General features: G+C 39.1%; 1 protein-coding gene across 1 annotated transcript in view; it reads right to left on the bottom strand.

Annotated features, from left to right (window-relative positions):
- CRYBG3 (crystallin beta-gamma domain containing 3) overlaps nt 1-13504 on the bottom strand; it is a 97609-nt gene that overhangs the window by 34718 nt on the left and 49387 nt on the right. Inside the window, exons 5-10 of the mRNA XM_049824322.1 lie at nt 12846-12893; nt 12382-12497; nt 11175-11322; nt 3388-3527; nt 1937-2051; nt 791-826 (exon numbers count right to left, since the gene is read on the bottom strand). Coding sequence (XP_049680279.1) covers nt 791-826; nt 1937-2051; nt 3388-3527; nt 11175-11322; nt 12382-12497; nt 12846-12893 — 603 coding nt within the window. The remainder of the gene's footprint in view (nt 1-790; nt 827-1936; nt 2052-3387; nt 3528-11174; nt 11323-12381; nt 12498-12845; nt 12894-13504) is intronic.

Here is a 13504-nt window from a genome sequence, read left to right as displayed (position 1 = left end):
TGTGACTTATCCTGTAATCCTGTGCCTGGGCAGTGTATATTAGCCTGCACTGAATCCTAGCTGGTCACAGCTAGACAGACTAAGCTTAATCCTTCAAAAGTAGACAAGAGGTCTTTCTCTGTACATTGCTAAAGTTATTTCAGTGGCTGCAGTTAACACACCCTTGAGGTTCGTCATCTGTCAAATCACACAGATCGGCTATTAATAGTATTAATATTTATTGCAATATTTATTAGAAAAATGCCTGAGTCTTGCATGTATTTGTATAGTTAAAAGTTACCGAGAACATTAGAATTTTCGTGGAGAACTAGAAAAAGGAGGGAAAAGGAGCAATAACTCTGGATTAGCTTTCTGCTCCTCAAATCACAGAAGGCTCACGGTCTGACTCACAACTCTAGTACTGGGATTGGGTACAGGAAGGAAGGGCCTTTATTCCTGCCCTCGCCCTCATTTTTTTTGAGCTTGGTATGTTAAAAGGGAAAATCTCTCCTGTTTCCTTTCCATTACACTGACTGACGTGTCAGAAAAACTCTTTTTATTTTGTAAAACCTTTACAATTGTTCTATAGCAAATTACATTCTCCTAATATACAAAAACCAAATTACTACTACTTTTACATCTCATGAAACACTAGTAAGAAAGTGGGCCTCACAAAATTAGGGAATTTTTCTTCAGCAGCAAATACTGAATACTTAACCAAACATCACATACCCAACAAAAAGAAAACAGCTTAAATAAATTTTTATTTCCAATATGCTCATATTTTCTTCTCAATGTCCTCAGTGCTTACCTTGACATTCATTGGCATTTGTACCTTTAGTCCACCCTAAAAAAAAAAAGATGGGGAAAAGAAAAGGTATTCATATAAAACTTAAAAAGTTATGCTTTGACACATATTTCATAGTACTATCAGAGCATGAAGTTTTTGTAATTATATTCACCATTTTCAGTTGCCCAAATCAAACACTAATTTAAATACTCTGATAATTCATAAAAGCCAGGGACATTATAAACCTGACCTACAAACAAATCAGTGCATTGACAAGCCTGTAGGGGTGCAAGCAATTTAAAAATATTCCTTCATTGTCTATTAGCAATCTAAAGCAAACATTTACTATGTGTTTTTAAACTAATTTATATTGACCAATTTTTAAAATTAACTTTTAAAACTTTGTTGTATGTATTTCAAGTTTCTTAAGCACAAATGGTGGAACATTAAGAAACTATTAACACCAGAAGAGAGAGAAAATATAGGCAGACATATTCATGTCTATGGTCAAAGAACAAATACAACAAATGCATTTTGTCTGGAAATGTTAGTGAATGATGTTCTGTGAGGGAGTAAGACACATACCTCCCACAAGCAAATAAAAAGACAGCTGATGGGTCTTATTCCTTTGTGGCTTTTAAACTCTTTTTCTGTAGGCTTGCTATGTGTACAGTATTAGCTTGCCACACCCTTCCACACTTCTTTCATATTTAGATCTACATGCTGTCTATCCAAAGAAAAATTAGCTGCACCTCCCAAGTGGTGCAGTAGTAGATTCCAGCTGTATCATTAAAAAGAAAAAACAACTTCTGAAGAGCTTTTTTAGTTAATGGTGTTGGCTGCAATACAACTAAAAGCCTTTCAGTTCTGCCTTATTTGATCTGTACTTAACAGCAGCAGTTTCCCAGGAAGATGTCCTAGTGAATCAGGTGCTCCCTCTGACTATGTGGTCTTACTTGGGCAGACATAGAAGCCCAGCAAGCCATGGCGACTGCTGTGCCACTACAACACTGCAAAAGCACCATGGCGTGAGATGAGTGTTACATGTATAAGGATTAACCCTGAAAGGACGTTGGAACCTAAGTTATATTTAGATCAAAACCTTTGGGGGAGCAACAATAGCAAAAGGAAGGCACACAACTTATTAGAGAATTGTGAAGTCCTCACCATTTTTAAGGGACGCAGAGATTTTACATCTGCTGAAGGAATTTCAGATGGTGAATCGCTTTCTTCCAAAACCTTCACCTCTCCCTTGTAATTAAAATCTGAATAAGCAAGCCATCTAAAACAATAAGGATAAAGGACTTAATCTCATTAGATAGATTAAAAATACAAAGATCCTATTAAAATTAATTTCCTTTTTGTACTCATAAGAGCTACATAATGTGTTTTAGATACTGCCAGCACATCAAAACGAAGCTATATTTAAATACACTGGCAAAATCAATGCTAAGAATACTTTTTCTCAGTCCAAGCTAAACATAAATGAAAGAAGAAAATTACTAATTTGTTCCCTTACTTTAAGATGCCAGTTTGTTACACTATAAGTATACAAAACCAATGTCAGTATGGAGGATGAGACGCATCAAATTTTACCTAGGATTGTTACCTTAGGAATTAAAAGGCTTCTAACATCAATCCCACTTTGTTTTTTCAGTGGAAGTTATTACAATAAAATGATTTATGGCACTCCTCTGGAAAGCAGGCTATTGTAATTTTGACATGAAGATTAAAAATGCTTAGACTCCTTCAGACTGTTTTAAGTCAAAAAGAAAGCTGAACGTAGAAGTTGGACACAGGGTTAGTAGACCAAATAAGGAATGGAGGAAGAGGCATTGAGCCATATGGAAAATGATTTTCTTAAAACTACACACACAGACCATAAGCAGTTATAAGTTATACTAAGTTCTATCAAAACTAAGACAAGACTGTTTTTAATTCCTTCACCACCTCAAGCTTTGCAGACATATCACAAGACTGTGGGAATGAAGGCTTGGCTCACATGGAAAGGCAAACTCAAGACTCTTAAAACAGAATAGCTAATGTCATTCTGCAACGATTTATGAGAAGAGGCGCAGAACTCCCAAACTTCAGGAACTGTGAAGTGTTGGGCATTTACCCAGGAAACAGGCTATTCTGCACAATACAGGAAATGCTGGACTACCAAGGGGCCTGTATCATATTGCATCACCTCTCTCCAGAAAGTCAGGATATGGCTGTAGCTTGAGAAATGCTGGGATGATGTAATATTCATTTTCTGGTATTCAGCCACAGTGTTATAGTTATAACAGGGTAGGTGACTAGGGAGATAGTATTCTCCAATGAACTAAAAGCTAATTATAGCTGAGCTACTGCTTCTATTTATAAAGCTACTCAAAGATGGAATTAACAAAGACTTCTGTCAGCAACTAGAAGAAAAATGCTTTCAAAAATTTGGTTCCACTACCAGGAGCCCACAAAACACAATGCTGGAGTGTAGAGCTGGGAATGTCTAGTGTATGTTAACTGATTCGTAGCAAAACCCCCCAAATATTGTTCTTATCACTCCCTGAATTTCATCCCATGATGTCACTCCTCTACTGGCTAGCAAATTGCTATTAAAAAGATTCAGTACTCACACTCCTGATTTGACTCTTATAAAAGGGTTTTTCTCAACATCCAGTTCTTCTAAATTGGCAACTGCACTCTGTATGCAGATAGGAAGTCCCTCTGTACCACCAGCTGCCAGGCAGAACTCTACCTCTGGAACACCACAGTCCTGTGGAAAAAAATCAAAGGGTAAGGCTTACACATGCTTGCAGAGTCTGCCCCATTGCAGTGGGGGAAAGACCAGCAATGTTTCCTTCTTTTTTCCCCTGTCTTCTCACCCTTCTAACCTAACTCCAGGCTTCATATGATGGAAGGGTTTTAGTTTTTTTTAAATGAAGACTGGAGTTTTTAGAAAAGCTAAGGGAAGTAAATTTCCAGCTCCCACCAGCTTTCAAAGAAAACTACGCATTTATGTGTGTTGGGCTACTTTCAAAAAGCTCAGTTTAAATAATCTCTAAGTAAAGGATCTGACAATATTTACTGATAGACAAATCATGCATATAATACTGCTGACTTTTTTTTCTAAAGACAGTACTTCCATAACACACATATAGATCCATATGATGCATGCATAACTAAAACTTTCTAGAAATATCTACTACATTCCTGCCTCCCTCCCTCAGTGGTAATTAGACTCTGTGTCTGACTATAGTTTCAAGCCATATGAGTTCAATTTTCTGTCATGCTAAATAATCTACTGCATTTTAGACAAAGAAAAAAAAGGACAGCATTAGAAAAAGTTTGTTTTAAGTAGACACTTGAGCAATTTTCCTGTTACTACTGAGCAACAACCTGTTACCTTACTGGAGGTTTTCTACTGACAGATTCCATAACTTGTTGGACACATGATCTTCTCTAGAATTTGCAAGGATTTTATTGAACCACACTTGTTTCATGATATTTATATAAAATGCATTGCCAATACTTTCTTTGCCAGCATTCAAACACATCATGAATCAATGAGGATCTTCTATAAGGCCCTGCTTCAGCAGTGCATTACAGAACAGTCCTGTTACAGTGAAACATGGCTCGCGTGCTTACAGGGTTTGCTCACCTGTAGCTGGAAACCTTCAGTTCTCAGTGGTATCTTCACAGCACCTTTACCCTTATCCTCCCGACCCACGGCCCCATTTGCATTAGGCCAAAGGGCTTGGACAGCATAAAGAGACCCCAAAAGTCCTAAACATGAAGGAAAATGCCACTTGCATGTGCACTAGATAAGAGTGATGAGAAGCTGTCCCTGAGGGTGCCCTCAGAGAAGCACGTGGTTACTGGATCTGTTGAGGACCCAGGCAGGGTCACATCATGACAGAGTTCCTACACGGCCTGTGGCAAGAGGCACACAAAAGGCAAGACACAAGAGCTTGCAGAGAAACCCAGCAACAGGGCACAAAAGCTCTTAAAGTTACAGCACCTCATCTCATGACAATACCTGTACACTCTCCTTTTTCACATAGGTTTTTAAGTGGAGCTTTCAAATGATGGAGTAACATCCCACCTAGAAATACACCTCCTCTTGGTTAGCAAAGTTTGTTCAGTAGTTATTTAACTGTCAGCAATAAATGTGGCAACTATAATAGATGGACTTCAAGATATTATTTCACCTTCCTCATGAGACCTGAAGTAACACAGTATAATGTTTTGGCAACTGTCCCTCATGCACAATTGTGTTTCCTCTGCATTGTACCTTGCAAACAATGCACACTTGTCATGATTTAACCCCAGCCAGCAACTAAGCACCACGCAGCCGCTCTATCACTCCCCGTCTCAGCTAGACAGGGGAGAAAAAAAAATATAACAAAAGGCTCAGGGATCGAGATAAGGACAGGGAGAGATCACTCAACCAATTACTGTCACAGGCAAAACAGACTCAACTTGGGGAAAATTAACTGTATTTATTGCCAAACCAGAGTATGGTGACAAGAAATAAAACCCAATCTTAAAACAGTTTATCCCCAGCCCTCCCTTATTCCTGGGCTTAACTTTACTCCCAATTTTCTCTACCTCCTCTGCGCCAGTGGTGCAGGGGGATGAGGAATGGGGGTTGCAGTCAGTTCATCACATGTTCTCTCTGTCGCTTCATCTTCTTCAGGGGCAGGGCTCCTCACACTCTTCCCCTGCTCCACTGTGGGGTCCCTCCCACGCGAGACAGTTCTCCATGAACTTCTCCAACTTGGGTCCTTCCTACAGGCTGCAGTTCTTCACAAACTGCTCCAGCGTGCATCCCCCGCAGGGTCACAAGTCCTGCCAGAAAACCTGCTCCGTGGGCTCCTCTCTCCACAGATCCGCAGGTCCTGCCAGGAACCTGCTCTAGTGCGGGCCTCCCATGGGGTCACAGCCTCCTTCAGGCACCCACCTGCTCCAGCGTGGGGTCCTCTCTCCCCGGGCTGCAGGTGGAGATCTGCTCCACCGTGGACCTCCCTGGGGCGCAGGCGCACAGCCTGCCTCACCAGGGTCTTCCCCACGGGCTGCAGGGGAATCTTCGCTCCAGCGCCTGGAGCATCTCCTCCCCCTCCTTCTGCACTGACCTGGGGGTCTGCGGGGTTGTTTCTCTCACATGGTCTCACTCCTCTCTCCGGCTGCAGTTCCTGTGCTGCAGCAACATTTTTTTCCGAATGTTATCCCAGAGGCATTATCACCACCGTCGCTGATGGGCTCGGCCTTGGCTGGTGGTAGGTCCATCTTGGAGCCGGCTGGTGTTGGCTCTGTCGGACATGGCGAAAGCTTCTAGCAGCTTCTCACAGAAGCCACCCCTGTAATCCCCCTGCTACCAAAACCCTGCCACGCAATCCCAATACAACACTATTTGTTTTTAGAACAAAACCTGCAATACCAGAATTGTTGTTTTCAGATGAGCAAACCCAGAAAAACTAAGAAAAAAGGACTTTCCACTACAATGCTACTTTATGGCAAGGTGTTAAGAAACACCATTCCTCAATTCTAAGTGTATTGCTAGACAAGTTTAAAAAAAAAAATAATCAAATTTCCTCATAGTTTCCACAAATATATATATATATCTATCTTATTAAATCACAGTTAAGAAATATTTGAAGTTTGTTGTTTTTTCTAATAATACCTGATATGTGATAAGGCTGAAAGCTACGAATCCAACAGTAAAGCTTGATATGGAAAATTGGAAGTTGCACCTATAAGAATTCCACAAATAATGATGCTAGACTCTTAATGGTTTCAGATAAATTCTGAAACAAAGTACCTACAAGACTAGGCAAGTGGCAAAATAAAGTACATTAGCCTGCGGGCTCAGACAGAATATGAGACAGAGTATGTTTAATTTTAATTCAGTAGGAGGTTTGTTTTTTTGTTGGGTGTTTTTTTTGGTTGTTTTTTTTTTTTTTCATTTGAAGATTGGAAAAAGCCAGTCTACATTTTCTTTTCAAGTCTGCTCTCCCGACTCTGAAGCTCAGAAGACAGGCTCCACCTCAAGAGATGAAGAATGTAGCAATTCTCCAAAGGGTAGGTAAAGCACAAGCACTCGTAATAAAATCTCTCCTATTTATCACCATCTCTCTCCAGCTCGATTTTGACAGTCGTAAAAAAAAGTCTACTCATTATGATGGCATTTTTGTGTGTACTAGAGTAAGCCCACAAAGTCCTTTCACGAAGTGTTACATTGTAAACAGAGGTCTTCATCAAAAGCAATTCAAATATCTATTTTTAAAGGTAGTAACATGTTCAAGCAAGAAGTACATTATATTTTCTAAGCACATTTTTGTAGTCACAAATATATATTTTGACTTAAATACTGAGTTCAATTTACATATATTAATTCACAGACTGCAGAAAACGGTAAAATTTATTATTACTATATGAGGTGAACACTATGTATTTGCAGATGTACACTCGAATACTATGCCATTTATTTATATAATTTAAGCATGTAAACTTTAGCTTGCTAAGTATTTGCCCTAGCATGTTCATATTTGCCTGAGCATATTTAATGGGTATCATTACCTTCAGAGGCTTCTCTAACATTCCTAATAAAGCCACCATCTTTAGAAACAAAGTGAAACCCACACAAATACGATAGCATTCAGGTTGGGAACTAGATCCTTCAGTCCAAAGCCATTTAATTTGCAAGGCGTCAAGATTTTGAAATAAGATACCCACATGCAAAACTATTACCACAGTGTTTCAGGCCAGATCCGAAACTGGAAAGTTTCCTCCCTATACCCCCCGGCCCTGCCACCCCCATCACAAACAGTCAAAACTCATGTCATATTCATTACCCTACTGACACATCAGGCAAAACCAAAATAAAAAGCACAGCAAACAGATTAGGTAGCTGTGTTCATTTCCAATGATAATACACAACCAGCAAATGCTTAGGTAGGTCACAGCCTCCGGGCATCCCACTGTCTTCCTTTACTCTGCAGTAGTCTCCTACCTCCACGCAGTCATCCTGGAGTGCCCATGCTTCCCTCATGGTCTTTTGGGAGCAGAGATGTTTACAAAAGCACAGGGAATACTCGTGCTAGCTTGCAGAGAACAGACACTTCCAAAACAGTAACACGGCCCTCAGCAGAAAGGTTAAGGCTTCCTCTGAAGAGGGTTTAGACGACCCTCAAGACTTTAGCATCAAATACTACTCTTAGGTGTCGCCTCCCCCATTTTCCTAGACCAACCAAGAGCTCCACCAGAATTGAGACCTAGGGCCTTCAACCCCCTCAAGGTGGCCTTGGCTGTTTACCCTTCTTCTGGATCTAGGGTTACAGCCCTAACAGCACTAGCAGGGCTAAATAATTTCAGCACTGTTAGGTCTTCTCCTGTAAGCTGCGGTGACTGAAGTTGTCGGAATAGCCTATTTAAAGGAGGTAGCCTTTCATGTCAACAACAGGACAAAGAATGACTAAAGTCTGGCTTCTTAAGCTAAATGCGAAAACAATGATGAGAGAAGAGTCTATTGAAAACCTGGCCTAATTAGTTCTGGTATTCACACGATTGGTTTTTAATACAGTCTAGACACGCATCTTACTTTTAATACACAGTTTGTCCTTAGGACACGTCAGCTTCTGCAGCAATTTTTAAACTCTTACTCTCTGTTAGCCCTTCAGCCTTTTTTACCCATTCATAATTCTTTCTCCCAGTTCTCCTGCTTTCTACCACTCTTGCTATCACCCATCACCATCAAACCAAACTACAGAACTCAACAGGACGGGTAGTAAAATAAAATAATATTAAGGAAATTAATGATTATTGTCCTGTAAATACCAAAATAGAAAATGAGGTAATCTGAAGCTGTTGGTTGTCTTCCTATGGCATCTGACAAAATAGTCCCTGCTTGGATTAATAACTTTTTATCACCTAGCAAACCACACAAACAAAAGAAACACACCCTTCATGTAATACTGTGAACATTCCCATTACAAAGAGCTTTGCTTAAGGAGAGTCCGCAAGGAATCCAGTTATTCCCTGCCTAACCATCTTGCAAACAGTGATTATAAACTGCTGTTTCAAATCTCTTGTCACCTTGCAAAATAGTGGTTTACAAGATTACTCCAGAATGGAAACATCAGCAACTCTTCTCAGCTCTTGGTTTTTTTGGGAAACTAACATTTAGCACCCTCTTTGGGCTTCTAGAAACAGATAGAAAAAACCCTCCAATTCCGTAAGATCAATATATGCAGAGAACTGACTTGGCTAAACAGACTGTGCTGCAGGAGCTGCATTGAACCTGCTTGTGCAGGCAGATTTTGCTAGGCAAGTCAACATGAGTCTAGGCTTAGTGGAATTCTGACTCCCCATTACTTCAAATGGGTCTTAATTTTATAGTTGCATGATCTGTTCCTTTGGGATCTTTTTTCCCCCCTTCCTAAGTTTCTTCAAATTAAACGCACATGGATACATCTAATGCATATCCACAGTAAGTCAAGCCACAAGCTAACCACAAAGCTAACAAAATCTTTGCTTTTTGTGGAGGCTTGAAGCCAAATCAGAGCACAAAGCTACTGGCAGACTGTTTCTCAGCAAACTAACATCTGCCAGTAAAAAATAAAAATAATATTGAATGTACCTCCTACAGTTTCTTTAGTAAACATCTGTTATTCTTTTCTTGGCAAGCCATTTTGTTCTCAAATATTTAGCCAGTTTTCAAATCTGCTAACTCAAGGCATCTGAGCAGCCATCAAACAAGCACCATAAAAAGCCACTTGAAGAATCAGAACACAAACCAGACAGCCTGGACACAGAGCCAGTACGACCAAACTATGCAGGAGAAAAGCCACTGAGCTATCCAGCCTATGATAAAGAGCATGACAGTAAAACACGTGATCCTGCAGATCACATACACATGAGATACTTGAAAAAGGAACAGCTATTTGTCAATTAAAAACAATGCCTATATTGTTTACAATAAATAAATAAATAAGGTAGCACTTTGGCAAACTACCTTCCAAAAGTAGTTCCACAGCAGCTGAAGTATAACCTAAAAAAGCGGGATGCATTCATGAATCAAAGTTGAGAGGACAACACCCAGCTTAGTGAGTTCCACACCCACACTAGCTCCATACAGCCCCCTGGACTAACAGCAAAAGTCCTCTCAACCAACCACCCTGTTCAAGTTACACGAGAAAGTGTCGATTACTGAACTACTGTACTGTAACAAAGCTCTCCATGTTCCATACGAATGAACCACATACTGGAAGAAGAACAATGCTCGAACCTACTTAGCTGTATTACAAAGATTTTTATCAAGCATGATGCAGCTAACCACAGTGTCTTTCCTATCCACAAGTTTTCTTTGATACCCAAGACACACCCAGCTTCCCTTGGCTTCACACCATAGTTCCACATGTTATTGTGAAATTTAAGTATTTATCTGCCTTCCACATTAGTGATCAATATTCGTATTCCATATTGGTCAAATGCTTTTAATTTGTTTAACTCAAATAAATGTGAACTTCATTATTCATGCCCTCAGCCAGCCTCTTTTGAATTTATTTAAGTCTTTAAGAGAATGAAAAAGTATTTCCAATTATGACATTATCCCCCTTGTATTGATGACAAAAATGTTATCAATTTTAAAATGACCTCTATACCAGCAGAGAACAGAGAAACATCATTTTTTTCTGAAAAACTTTCACGTTTTGATGCAAATGATAATTCACTTGCAGTAAAGGGCCATTGCCCTGTGAATAACTGGAACGTTATGCTAAACAACAAGAGCACTAAGTCTTCTTAAATCACAAGATCTGGTAAATATATTCCTCATTCACTGAATAACAATGGGTGCATTATATTTAGTTTTAGGCATTTGATTCCTATCTTTGCAACAAAACGCCTTTGAAACTCCTGGCTGTACACAGAGCCAAATGCTGTAGGTGTACCACTTGTCCACAAGGAAACCCTACAGATGGCACAAAGCTGTAGAGGGAGCGACAGTAATTTTTGGAGGCTATGCTGTACAAATGGGATTGGACACCCACCTACTAACTTCTGAAACAGAAGCCCTACAGACACAGTAGATAAGCTTAAGATAAACACTTTGAAAAATACGAATTGATCACATTTAATTTCAATTAACCAGACAGGTGAACATGTAAAAGCAGGGGAGTCACTGTGTCAGGTAAAGGTGGTGGCAAAGATAGATAATCCATCTGCTCATTACCTTCAGGAAGAAAGGGAAATTTAGCACAGCAAAAGCCCTGGAATTTATCTTGAAGGTGAAAAATGTGATTCATAGCAAATCTGAATAAAATGAGAAACACAGCGTGCACACATTGTCCATTGCTAGTAATACACCACTACTGTGAACAGAAATTAATTATGTATGTGAGTATATTATTAACAAAGTCTATACCTTTGTTACATGTTTGATTGAACCAACTGTGAGGTTTCTTCGATGATGTTTCATGCCTGGGAGATCCCAAAGATGATCCAGCACAGCCTCTCCTTCTTCTAGTACGTACTTCCGACCCTGGAACTTTGGTTTCTCATAAAAAATCCAACTGTAAAAATAGTAGCATGAACTGAGTTGTTGCTGTTAGGTAAGACTATACTTATACAGCACATCTGCTGGAAAGTTCAGTAATGAGCTCTTCTTATCAAGGCAACCATCACACCTTTCTCATGCTGTCCTCAGTAGTCACATTCACTGCGGATAAATATGGGGCTTGTACTACTGTGCTTTAAAAGTAAAATACACAGTTCTCCTCCAGGATGTAGATTAACATAATTTAAAATATTAATTGTATAAAAATACAGCTAAAACACAATGTAAATAAAAAGCCTTATTTTACCAGAACAAATACATTAGACATATCAGAACATGTCCTGTTCAGGCAGATACTATGCCAGATGTAAAACACATACATATTAATAATGGCATTCAGTATTTCTTAGGACGTGAAAGAAACGTATGAAAAAACAAACAAGGCTGCCTCAAAACTGCATAAATGTGACACCCGTTGTTACTATGGCTGACAGAAACGACTACTGTAAGCGCCACCAATTAAATTCCAATGCAACAACTGACAGGGTCCCAGTCCCAGCTCCAGCTTCCCAAAGCAAAGTGAGAAACACTTGCAAAATCTACCTTAAAAGCACTTGTATAATCCTTCTGCATACACATTCCTCTAAATGCTACATTACAAACAGCAGCTGAGATTGTTCACTTTATGGTCCTTTTGCAACAGATACTGTACAATGAAACAGAACTGTAAAAAAAACACACAACGTTTTCTTTGGCATACACATGCTTCTAGTGATGATTATGGCTGTACTGTCTCAGCACTTCAGGCAAGAAGTGTAAATGTACTTGCGGTTCCTATTAGAAACTTTCTGTTTGAAGCTAGATCCCAGGAGAAACAATGTGAGGTTTTTTTGTACTGCAGCATTTGAAGCCTTGTGTAATGCTTTTTTCATTGGTATCAGTCTAATTATAAAGAAAGAAAAAGACATTCTTGCAGATCAGACGTGTGTCATAAAGAAAAGAAATGAAAATACAAGAGAAACACATATACAGTCTTTTGGACAGACTCTATTTAAATATGACCTGGATTTCTTACCATCCTCTAATTATCCTAAGTAATGCTCCAACGGGAAAGATCCAGGACGTGGTATTTAGCACATCCGAATGAACTTCTTGTTTACTTTTGTCACCATAAATATCATAAATAATAATCTGAAACAACATACAATGCATACGAATGAGGGCCCATTTCAACATACAATGCAGACAGTTATTTTTTGCTTGGAATAAAACCTATTTCACTTTGTGCCCACTCAACTGATATGCTACACATTTTCTTTTTTTATGAAACACTCTACTGAACTAAAACTGGAATTGCTTACAGAAATACAGTAAAATTACTGGTGGCAGGATTTTTATAAATACAATCTCATTATTAGCATGTGTACCATTAAAATAGAGAAAACTAGACTAACAATTTCTGGTGCTTTCCATTCAAAAGTTTTGGTATAATAAATTATTCCATTTATCATATTGACCTATGTGACAAGTTCTGCTTACCCTTCCCGGCCTTGGATTGTATTTGAGACTTGCCCTGTCAATGAGGTTCTGAAATTGAAAGGACATGGAAAACAACTATTAACATCTACAACAGTAGCATAAAGCATAGACAGACTATTCTGGGTCCACTATTCCTAGAAATGTACGCAACTGTCACTAGGAGAAGCAACCAAGATTTGTTTCACTGTCATTCAGAGTTAGTGTAAACAGTTTAACAGAATCAAACAATCAGCTGAAACAGCAAGTGAAGGAAAGGAAAGGAGACCATTATGGAAGTTACAACTTCTGGAAATATATTACCTTTTCCCAGCAAACAATAAACTCATGTCCTAACAGCAGCAAAACCAAAAGAGACCTCTAACACAGACTGAAATATTGCCAACTTAATGGAAATACTGTCTTCTTCAGTTACGCATTTGGTCCATGTGGCATTTTCAGTTTCTAAATATTGGAAGAACTGTTTCCATACCCTCAACCTGCCATTGCCTTAAATAAACTAAAAAAAGAAATATTAGTCTATGCAAACAGCTATACTATTTACTTGTTAACTGAGCTACAACTTGTAGAAGACTCTGTAATGAAACAATCAAATAGCCCAATAAGCAGATATTTCTATTTTTTGGACAATACAGCTCTGCTAACCTCAGAAGTGGAAGAAA

Source organism: Accipiter gentilis, chromosome 21 (assembly GCF_929443795.1).
Source record: "Accipiter gentilis chromosome 21, bAccGen1.1, whole genome shotgun sequence".
Taxonomy (NCBI): Eukaryota; Metazoa; Chordata; class Aves; order Accipitriformes; family Accipitridae; genus Astur; species Astur gentilis.
This window is presented reverse-complemented; position numbering and strand designations above follow the sequence as displayed.